The 12,156-nt window shown below is 44.8% G+C and overlaps 1 protein-coding gene across 1 annotated transcript in view; it reads left to right on the top strand.

The window, feature by feature from the left end:
* Positions 1-6,034: 6,034 nt before the first annotated feature.
* The window catches only part of UTP23 (UTP23 small subunit processome component), a 10,230-nt gene continuing 4,108 nt past the window's right edge, over positions 6,035-12,156 (top strand). The window contains exons 1-2 of the mRNA XM_056518637.1: positions 6,035-6,475; positions 9,267-9,441. Coding sequence (XP_056374612.1) covers positions 6,288-6,475; positions 9,267-9,441 — 363 coding nt within the window. The 5' untranslated portion in view covers positions 6,035-6,287. The remainder of the gene's footprint in view (positions 6,476-9,266; positions 9,442-12,156) is intronic.

The following is a 12,156-nucleotide window of genomic DNA, read 5'->3' on the forward strand; positions in this document are numbered from 1 at the left end:
CCAAATAAATTATATATTGATTCACATATACAATAGATCTACTTTATGTTGGCACCATAAAGTTGATGTTTTTACTTTTGGAGGACATCAGAGGGCTTCAAAGCTCAGCAGCAATTTTCCAATTTTTCACAAAATTTTTAAAATCGGAATTTTTCAGAGACCAGTTCAGTTTTGAAGTGGAAATGAGGGGCATTTATATTAGAAATACAGTTTTCAAAATGAAATTCAGTAAGTGTGTTAACCCTTTAGGTGTTTCACAGGAATAGCAGCAAAGTGAAGGTTTGCATGTTCTAGTAGACCCAGTTTTATTTTTATTTTTACAAAGGGTAAAAGGAGAGAAATCCCCCTAAAATTTGTAACCCAATTTCTCTCGAATAAGGAAATACCTCATATGTGGATGTCAAGTGCTCTGCTTGTGCACTACAAGGCTCAGATGGGAAGGAGCGACAATGGGATTTTGGAGAGTGAGTTTTTCTGAAATGGTTTTTGGGGGGCATGTCATATTTAGGAAGCCCCTATGGTGCCAGAACAGCAAAAAAACAAAAAAACAAAAAAAAAACATGGCATATGATTTTGGAAGCTACACTCCTCAAGGAACCTAACAAGGGGTACAGTGAGCCTTAACACCCCACAAGTGTTTGACGACTTTTCGTTAAAGTCGGATGTGTAAATGAATATTTTTTTTTCACTAAAATACAGTTTTTTCCCCAAATTTAACATTTTTACAAGGGGTCATAGAGGAAATCCTCCCCCCCCCCCAATTTGTAACCCCCATCTCTTCTGAGTATGGAAATACCCCATGTGTGGACATTAAGTACACTGCAGGCACACTACAATACTCAGAAGAGATGGAGTAATATTTGGCTTTTGGAAAGCAAAGTTTGATTTTGCTGAAATGGTTTTTGGGGCATGTCGCATTTAGGAAGCCCCTATGGTGCCAGAACAGCAAAAAAAGCCCCATGTGGCACACTATTTGGGAAACAACACACCTCAAGGAACGTAAGAAGGGGTACAGTAAGCCTTAACACCCCACAGGTGTTTGACAAATTTCTGCTACAGTTGGACGTGAAAATGAAAAATTAGATTTTTTTCACTAAAATGCTGGTGTTACCCCAAATTTTTAATTTTCACAAGGGGTAATAGAAGAAAAAGCCTCCCAAAATTTTTAACCCCATTTCTTCTGAGTATGGAAATACCCCATATGTAGATGTAAAGTGCTCTGCGGGCGAACTACAATGCTCAGAAGAGAAGGAGAGCCATTGGGCTTTTGGAGAGAGAAAGCCCCCGTGGTGACAGAACAGTGGACACCCCCACATGTGACACCATTTTCGAAACTTCACCCCTCACAGAATTTAATAAGGGGGCATTGAGCATTTATACCCCACTGGCATTGGACAGATCTTTGGAACAGTGGGCTGTGCAAATTAAAAATTTAATTTTTCATTTTCATGGACCACTGTTCAAAAAATCTGTCAGACACCTGTGGGGCGTAAATGCTCACTGCACCCCTTATTAAATTATGTGAGGGGTGTAGTTTCCCAAATGGGGTCACATGTGGGGGGGGTCCACTGTTCTGGCACCATGGAGGCTTTGTAAACACACATGGCCTTCAATTACAGACACATTTTCTCTCCAAAAGCCCAATGGCGCTCCTTCACTTCTGAGCATTGTAGTGCACCTGCAGAGCACTTTAGATCCACACATGGGGTATTTATATACTCAGACGTAATGGTGTTACAAATTTTGTTTTGTTTTTTCCTACTACCCCTTGTGAAAATGAAAAATTTGGGATAACTCCAAAATTTTTTTGAAATTTTTTTTTTTCATTTTTTCATTTTCAACTTTACTGAAAATTCTTCAAACACCTGTGGGAATTAGGGCGCACTATACCCCTTGTTATGTTCCGTGAGGGGTGTAGTTTCCAAAATGGGGGTCATTTGTGGGTGTTTTTTTTTTAGTTTATGTCAGAACCGCTGTAATGATCAGTCACCCCTATGCAAATCACCTCAAATGTATATGGTGCTCTCACGCCTGAGCCTTGTTGTGCGCCTTGTTGAGCATTTTATGTCCACATAAGGGGTATTACCGTACTAAGGAGAAATCGCGTTAGAAATTTGGGTGTTTTTTTTTCTTCTTTTATCTCTTGTGAAAATGAAAAGTATGGGGAAACACCAGCATGTTAGTGTAATAAAAAAAATTTTCTTTTACAATAACATGCTGGAGTTGACCCCAACTTTTCCTTTCCATAAGGGGTAAAAGGAGAAAAATCCCCCTAAAATTTGTTAGGCAATTTCTCCCGAGTACGGAAATACCCCATATGTGGCCCTAAACTGTAGACTTGAAATATGACAGGGCTCCGAAGTGGGAGAACCCCATGCGCATTTGAGGACTAAATAAGGGATTTGCATAGGAACGGACCTGGATGCAAGAATTACACTTGCCTCAGATTTCATAATTACCCTATGGCAGTGTTTCCCAAACAGGGAACTGCTCTCGCCCTCGGCAGTAGGGGCAGAGCAGGTGCCATTAGGGACACCCCCACAGCAGGCATCCTGCAGTGCCACCTCACTCCTGCTGCTAAAGGGTGATAGGTGCAGTGTCGGACGGCACCTATCACCCTTTTTTCCAGGTCACCGGGGACCCGATTGACCTGGAATAGCAACAAATTGCCTATTTGAATTCAGCAGGCATCCTGGTCCGGTCCCCGCCCAGGACGTCAGAGCGTACCCTGGGTCCTTACGAACGGGTTAAAGGGGTACTCCCGTGCTCCAGCGTTGTGAATATTTTGTTCAGAACGCTTGGAGCTGGAGGCCATGTTCGTGACGCCACGGCCACACCCCTCTATTCATGTACAGTGGGGATCAAAAGTTTGGGCACCTCAGGTAAAAATTTGTATTAATGTGCATAAAGAGTCCAAGGAATGATGAAAAAATCTCCAAAAGGCATCAAATTACAGATTAGATGTTCTCATAATATGTCAAAAAAAGTTAGATTTTATTTACATCATTTGCACTTTTAAAATAACAGAAAACAAAAAAATGGCGTCTGCAAGTTTGGGCACCCTGTAGAATTTATAGCATGCACTGCATCCTTTGTAAAGCTGAGACCTGCCAGTGTCATGGATTGTTCTCAATCATCATCTGGGAAGACCAGAAGATGTCAGTCTCAAAGGTTTTAAATGCCCAGACTCATCTGATCTTGCCCCAACAATCAGCACCATGGGTTCTTCTAAGCAGTTGTCTAGAAATCTGAAACTGAAAATAGTTGACGCTCACAAAGCTGGAGAAGGCCATAAGAAGATAGCAAAATGTTTTCAGATGTCAATATCCTCTGTTCGGAATGTAATTAAGAAATGGCAGTCATCAGTAACAGTGGAAGTTAAAGCAAGATCTGGAAGACCAAGGAAAATATCAAACAGAACAGATCGCAGGATTGTGAGAAAAACTATTGAAAACCCACATTTGACTGCACAATCCCTCCAGAAAGATCTGGCAGACACTGGAGTTGTGGTACACTATTCCACTATAAAGAGATACTTGTACAAATATGGTCTTCATGGAAGAGTCATTAGAAGAAAACCTCTTCTACGTCCTCACCACAAAAATCAGCGTTTGAACTTTGCAAATGAACATATAGACAAGCCTGATGCATTTTGGAAACAAGTTCTGTGGACCGATGAGGTTAAAATTTAACTTTTTGACCGGAATGAGCAAAGGTACGTTTGGAGAAGAAGGGGAACAGAATTTAATGAAAAGAACCTCTGTCCAACTGTTAAGCATGGGGTGGATCATTTGGGGTTGTATTGTAGCCAGTGGCACAGGGAACATCTCACGAGTAGAAGGAAAAATGGATTCAATACAATTTCAGCAAATTTTGGATGCAAACTTGATGCCATCTGTGAAAAAGCTGAAGTTGTTAAAGAGAGGATGGCTTCTACAAATGGATAATGATCCTAAACACACCTCGAAATCCACGGGGGATTACATTGAGAGGCGTAAACTGAAGGTTTTGCCATGGCCTTCACAATTTCCTGACCTCAACATAATTGTAAATCTATGGATAGACCTTAAAAGAGCAGTGTGTGACAGACAGCCCAGAAATCTCAAAGAACTGGAAGACTTTTGTAAGGAAGAATGGGCAAAGATACCTCAAACAAGAATTGAAAGACTCTTGGCTGGCTACAAAAAGTTTTTACAAGCTGTGATACTTGCCTGAGGGGGCAGTACAAGATATTAACTCTTCAGGCTGCCCAAACTTTTGCAGACGCCATTTTTTTGTTTTCTGTTATTTTGAAAGTGTAAATGATGGAAATAAAATCTAACTTTTGTTGACATATTATAAGAATGTCTAATCTGATGCCTTTTGGAGATTTTTCCATCTTTCCTTGGCTTCTTTATGCACATTAATACAAATTTTTACCTGGGGTGCCCAAACTTTTGATCCCCACTGTATATGGGAGTCGGCGTGTCAACACGAACCCTCCTATAGACATGAATGGAGGGGGCATGGTGAGACACCCCGAGGAGCATGGCCGTGACGTCACCACCACTGCTGCAGGAACCCGGCAATTGTTTAGAATGTCGGGTGCTGCGGGAGATCACGCAGGCACCAGCAGTGGGACCCCCCTAAAGGGTGCAGTAAACGTATACCCAGACTGCCCGGGACTTAACGCACTATTTATTGCCAGGAGCGTTCACAATCTATAAAGCTAGTGCAGAAGCTGGGCTTGTTTCATAGACAGCAGATATCGTCCGTCATCATCGCTAATGGTGGACATCGGCGATCACGCTGAATATCCTCCATTAACCCTTTAGATGCCGTGATCAATACTGATCGTGCAATCTAAAGAAGTTGCAAGGCTTTGGTGCCACTCATCAGACCACATGCAGCGATGATGGAAGCCGGAGGTCCCCTCACCTGCTCTGTAGATCGCCAATACCACTGATTATATCGGAAATAGCAATCAAAAGATTGCTATAAATAGTCCCCAATGAGGACTTACAAATGTGAAGTGAGTAATAAAAAAAATTATTTAAAAAAATGTAAAAATAAATAAACAATTATTTGGTATCGCCACTTGCAGAAATTATCGAACTATTAAAATAAAATGTTAAAGGGGGCGGAGGCCGTAATCGTGACATCACAGCCCCGCCCTGGTGACATCACACCACAGTGGAGTGGTGTAACATCCCAAGGTCACGGGGCTGTGATGTCACAAGCACTGCTGCAGGCACCCGGCGTTTGTTTAGAATGATAGGTGCTGTGGGAGATCGCAGGGGGCCCCAGCAGCTAAACTCCCAAAAGTTGCAAAATTTGCGTATTTTTTTTCACATTCCACAGAAAATATTTTTTTTTCATTGTGCCGTACATTTTATAGTAATATGAAAGGTGTCACTACAAAAAGTCCAATTGGTCGCGCAAAAAACAAGCCTTCAAACACGTGGGCGCTGTGTCCCGTAATTACATCACTCTCTGACAACAAACCACGCCCACCAAGGGCACTACCTGATTGGTCATGTGACCTGGTAGTGAAGCCACCTGAATGTTCTAGAACTGCGCGTATCTCAGAGAGGCGGCGGAGTCACGTGATGCGGGAGACTGACGATAAGATATAAGTGTGGAGCCAGTTCGTGTGGAACTACAAAGCTCAGCAATTCAAATGCATGTAGCAGAAATCATAAACGAATGTAACATTGTGACTGCAACGGAAATAATGTCATTAGTGTCATTCTTTAACCCTTAAGGACACATAATTTCATTTTTGCGCTTTCGTTTTCCCCCCCCTCGCCTTCAAAGAGACCCATATGAGGCTTAGAAGGAGGAAAAAAACGAAAGGGCAAAAATGAAATTATGTGTCCTTAAGGGTTAAAGAATTACATTAATGACCTTATTTCTGTTGCAGTCACAATGTTACATTAGCAGCCAAAGAATAACAATAACGGGCAGAATCCAAATGAATACTTCTAAGTATAGTTTATGATTTCTGCTACATGCATTTGAGTCGCTGAGCTTTGTAGTTCCACACGAACTGGCGCCACACTTATATCTTATCGTCAGTCTCCCGCATCACGTGACTCCGCCGCCTCTCTGAGATACGCGCCGTTCTAGAACATTCAGGTGGCTTCACTACCAGGTCACATGACCAATCAGGTCACGCCCTCTGTGGGCGTGGTTTGTTGTCGGAGCGTGAGCGTGACGTAATTCCGGGACACTGCGCCCACGTGTTTAGAGCGCAGCTACTCGGGCGAGCGTGACGTCACGGAACCGGGTGACCCGAATAGCCCGCTATGAAGATCACCAGGCAGAAACATGCCAAGAAGAACCTGAGCTTCTACAAATACAACTTCCGCTTCCGGGAGCCCTACCAAGTGCTGGTGGACGGGACCTTCTGCCAGTCGGCTCTGAAGAACCAGATCCAGATCAAGGAGCAGCTGCCCAAGTATCTGATGGGGGAGGTGCAGCTCTGCACGACCAAGTAAGGGGATATAGCCTTATAGGGATTTGTCACCACTGGACCGTGGCGCTGTTGCGTTTTGTCACCACTGGACCGTGGCGCTGTTGCGTTTTGTCACCACTGGACCGTGACGCTGTTGCGTTTTGTCACCACTGGACCGTGGCGCTGTTGCGTTTTGTCACCACTGGACCGTGGCGCTGTTGCGTTTTGCATACAGCAGCTGAGAAGTACTGGAAGGGTTAAGATTTTTTAATAGAAGTAATTTACAAATCTGTTTTAAATTTCGGTCATCAGTTGGTTTAAAAAAAAATTAAGTTTTCCAGCAAAGAGTACAATTTTTAATGGGAGACGCTCTACACACCGTGCGCCATTTATATCTATAGAGTGATACAAACTGCAGAAGAGTTTATGGTCCTTTTAATCTCTGATTGAGGTGGGACCCACATCCTGAGGATATGCCATAAATGTCTAGAGGGGAATACTCCTTCAGGGTAGGGTCACACGTAGCATAAGCGCTTTGTTTTTGACGCACTTGCGTTTTTTGTCTATGGTTGTTTATTATTACTCCCATAGACTTTACTAGCACAGAAAAACTGTGTGATCAGCGACCTACTGTTAGTCTGCCTCAGGAGATCAGACCTGGGACCCGCACGGAGCAGGTTAGGGGGCCTTCTGGCAGGCACGTTAACAAATCGGACCCCGGGATATGTTGAAGGGGTCCTGATCGGGCAGGGGGAAAGTCACTGAGGCTCTTAAAGGGGTACTCCACTGACCAGTGTTTGGAACTAAATGTTCCAAATGCTGTTTTAGCGTTGCGGGGGGTCAGCCACACCCCTCCTGATATTGTGGCCATGCCCCCTCAATGCAAGTCAATGGGAGGGGGAGTGACGGCCGTCACGCCCCCTTCCATAGACTTGCATTGAGGGGGCGTTTCCAACCCCCCACTTTGCGAAAACAGTGTTAGGAACATTTAGTTCCGAACACTGGCCAGTGGAGTACCCCTTGTGACTGATCATGGCACTTACGGGGTTTATGATGGACATCAGTGAGCCTCAAGTAGTCAGGGTGTGCTGCATCATAAAGTAGTCACTGGCTGTAGTCCCTCCTACTCAGGCATGTCCATGGGCTACAGAGAGACTGCAGGCAGTAGTATGGTGACGTTGGTCATCCATACCCAGGCTGCCGATCAGGCCCTAGTAGGTGTGACCACAGACCAGGACACGGTGACTACGTAATCATCCTACTCGCCCGATGACTACTTGAAACACATTACCATAGGGCACATTAAAAACGCATTTTCTCAGATGTTCAAGGGGCATCTGACCCTGGTAAGAAACCTAAACTACACTTGCCCCCTCCCTGATGCCCCCGGCAATTTCCATTCAACTGCTGCTCCCTGCATTGATCTGCGTGTGAGGTAACTTGTCAGAGCAGGACCTGCACGCTCAACCAATCACTGGCCTAGATGGAACAGCACTGTGACCAGTGATTGGCTGATCTGGAAGGTCCTGGATCGACTCATTGGGCCAGATTCATCAAACTGTGTGAGAGAAATAGTGGAGGGATTTTCCCACAGCGACCAATCACAGATCAGCTTTCACTTTACCACAGCTCCTTAACTCCACTTTTTCTTTCACACAGTTTGATAAATCTGGGCCATTGTCTTGGAAGCAGAGGGGACTGGAAGCTGTGTAAAAAAAATTAAAATGAAAATTCTGGACTATCACTTTAAAAGTCAAAAACTCTGACTAAAGTGTACAGTGGTATATCACAAAGTATTTTTTTTTGGTATGAATGTGAATGATGTGAGATGTGAATGAGGCCTTAGCAGAGTTACTGTAATGCAGAAGGACAGTTCATGCATTATACAGTTTCCCAGAATGCGCAGAACAGGGAATGCTGGGAGATTTAGAGTACCTGCCATGATCTTGTAAAATTTTATAATCCTCCCAGTTCCCATCATGATAAACCACCCCCTCCTTTTATTTATTTTTTTTTTTTTTAGTTTTCTACCTTGATATTGCTCTGTATTTTCTGCTCAGTCTCAGTCAGATTCACAGACTGGGAAGGGGTACATCATCTGAAGCCATACAGGGGAGAACTTCCTCCCTCACTCTCGACCAATATTGTCCTTTTAGGGCCGATACCGATACTCTGTGGAGGTTAGGGCCGATAGCCGATAACTTATACCGATATTCCGGTATAAGTTAACGGGCACTTTAAATCAACGAACTGCAGCTGCTTTTGTGGTGCCCGCTTCTCTCCCCCTGCCTGTCCTGAGTCCTATCACCGCCTCACGCTGCACCCCCTACCGCACCGCCCGGCCAGAGACCGCCACCCCATTGCCTCCCCCATCCCCGGTTTTATAATTACCTGTTCCCGGGGTCCACGCTTCTTCTGGCTCCTGCGGTATCCTCCTGAGCTGTCACTGTGCGCACTGACGGTGACGTCTCGTTGAGGACGGCACTCGTCATTGCGCTGCGCAGCGCACATCGTAACACAGCACGCGCAGGAGACAGAAATAGCGCAGACCTCAGGCTCCAGGAACAGGTAATTATAAAACCGGGAATGGGGGAGGCAATGGGGCAGCGGCGGAGGCAGTCTCTGGCCGGGGCATTATCGGCAAGGTAATTGCCGATACCGATAATGTCCAAAATCGTGAATGTCGGCCAAACCGATAATCAGTCGATCCCTATCTGCTACACACACTTTCACCGGAGTCACATGATCTTGTTACCTGCACACTTTTGTATACTTCTTATATCACCCTTATCTGATATTAATGTCTGGTTTTTTTTCCCCCCCCCCCTAGCTGTGTTATTAAGGAGCTGGAGTCCCTGGGGAAGGAGCTGTATGGAGCCAAACTCATCGCCCAAAGATTCCAAACGCGGAGCTGCGCTCATTCCCAGAGTCCGGTCAGCGGCTCCGTCTGCCTGTTATCCATGGTCGCAGATGACAACTCGCACCATTATTTCATCGCCACTCAGGTATCGGAACAGATGCCATTACTGTCCGGAATATCTTCAGGACCCGTGACTAATGGAAGATATCGGCGATCGGGCCAATGCCCAGCGTTAAAGGGGTACTCCACTGACATCATGCCCCGCCCCCTCATGACGTCATGCCCACCCCTTATGACCCGTCAAGCCACACACCCTCAATGCAAGTCTATGGGAGGGGGCGTGACAGATTTGCATTGAGGGGGTGTGGCATGATGTCACGAGGGGGCGGGGCTATGACGTCACAAGCTCCCCGCTCCAGCGTTCGGAACATTTTGTTCCAAACGCTGAGCAGTGGAGTACCCCTTTTAACCCTTTTAGACACACTGATTAAAGTCTAAAATGTTGAAAATACACTCCCGGCAGCTCAGCAGAGCTAATCGGGATCATCGCGGGTAAATGTCCCGATCAGCTGAGAGGACAGGAGGAGGGCTCTTACCTGCCTCCTCGCCATCTGATCAGTTGTTCAAGGCTCCAGTCTGACTCAGCAGGCTGGAGCAATGGAACACTGATAACACTGATCAATGCTATTCTATGGCACAGCATTGAACAGTGTATGAAATCTAAAGACTGCATGTAATAGTCCTCTATAGAGACTATAAAATAGTGTATACGTAAAAATATATATTAAATAAATATAATTGAATCCCTTATCTAATAAGTTTGAATCACCCCCTTCTCCCATATAAAAAAAAATATGTAAACAAAAATAAAAATTAACATATGTGGTATTGCCACATGCCTAAATGTCCGAACTATAAAAATAAAGCCGAACAGTCAAAGGCGTATAGGTTAACAAAAAAAAAAGGCCAGAATTGCGTAAAACATAAATACATTTTTATAAAAATTATACTTAAATCCACCTTGTCGTTGAGGCCAGCTGGACCCTGCGCACGCATGCGCAGGATCCATCTTGCCTCTCCGCAGCAATAGCTTCCTTCTGCCGCCCCCTGCAACCGGGAGGACTCTTTCTATCCCGAAGAGCTTCAAGAATGAGGTATCGCCTTTGTGTTCATTATTGATATGTTCAATGATGCGCGGACAGCTCTTGAGTGTTTTAACTGATCGTACGTGTTCATGAAAACAAGTGTGCATGGGGCGTATAGTGCTACCTATGTAGAAGCAGCCGCAGGCACACTCGATTCCGTAAACCACGTAGTCAGTCCGACAGGTAATCAGGTTTTTCACATGTATTTCAGTTCCACCCAATAAGAAGTTTTTGCCCTTCTTTAGGTTTGGGCACCATTTACAGCTCCCGCAGCAGTAATTACCCATAGGTACTGTACTACTAAGCCAGTCTAATTCTTTTTTTCTTTTCCGATACATAACGACTTCGTGTAAGGAGGCTACCAATATTTTTAACTTTAAAGGCTATCACAGGTCTATTTTTAGTTGTGTCATTTAACAGGGGATCTTTTGACAAAAGTGACCAGTTGTCGTTTTATGGCCTTTTTGATGGTGTTAGAAAGAGGGCTAAAATCGAACACAAATGAGAATCTCTCTGTAGTTGATTCTGTGGCTTCAGACTCCGATGTACTATAGTTACTAGTATGTTGGTATTTTCTATTTCGTTTCCTTCTGCTTTTTAAAAGGGCTTTTCGATCCTGTGAAGCTGCTCTCTCAAAAGGCAGAATCTATCATTTCTTTAGAGTAGCCTCTCATGGATAACCTATAAGCAAGATCTTTGGCCTGTGTTAAAAAGCCATCATCCGAGCTATTGATACGCCGTAGGCGCAAAAATTGGCCATATGGTGGTGCGGTTTTTACATGGCTCGGATGATAGAAAATGCAGAAGGGCATTCCCTGCAGTCGGTTTTCTATAACCCCTTGTGTGGAGTGTACCATGGATTGGTTCCACTACCACATCAAGGAATTCCAGCTCCACTGCGCTTGTTTTGTAAGTGAATTTTAAATTCATACTGTTAATGTGTTTAACGAAATTTGTGAAGCCCTCGCTCGTACCCCGCCAGACGATAAAAATATCGTCCACAAAACGACGGTGACTATCAATCCACTTACGCTATGGATTTGTTGTGGAAAAAACATATTTTTTTTCTCAAAAAACCGCAACGAACAGATTAGCTAGAGTGCACGCCACAGGAGTACCCATAGCAACTCCGCTAATCTGCTTATACCATACCTGGTCGAACTGAAAAGAGTTACTGGTCAGGATAAGAGCGAGGGCGTCACAGATTAAGTCAACACAAAGCAGAGTCTTGTTAGATTTAGACAAAATCTCTCGGATACATTCGGTACTGAGTGATTGTGGGATATTGGTATAAAGGCTTTCAATATCTATTGCTGCTAGTAGGTATCCTTCTTGGTAGGGATGTCCCGATACTGGTATCGGTATCGGGGCCGATACTAGCTATCTGCATGGTATCGGGGACTCGTTTAATGTCCCCAATACCTCCTGCCGCTCCACTGTCCCATTCTTCCGTCCTCCGGGCCGCATTATGTTGTCTTATGGAGGAGCATGTGGCATATACGTCACTCCGCCTCCTCCCCTGCGCCCGGCGTAACGCTACGGAGAAAGAGGAGTGACGTATATGTCACATGCTCCTCCATAAGACCACATGATGCAGGACGGAAGAACAGGACAGTGGAGCGGCAGCACCCAACAGAGGAGGTGAGCTGCCTGCAAGGAGGGGGCTTCTACTAATGTCTACCGGGGGCCCCTGCTGCTGTTTAAACGGGGGGGGG

Source organism: Hyla sarda, chromosome 5, assembly GCF_029499605.1.
Source record: "Hyla sarda isolate aHylSar1 chromosome 5, aHylSar1.hap1, whole genome shotgun sequence".
Classification (NCBI taxonomy): Eukaryota; Metazoa; Chordata; class Amphibia; order Anura; family Hylidae; genus Hyla; species Hyla sarda.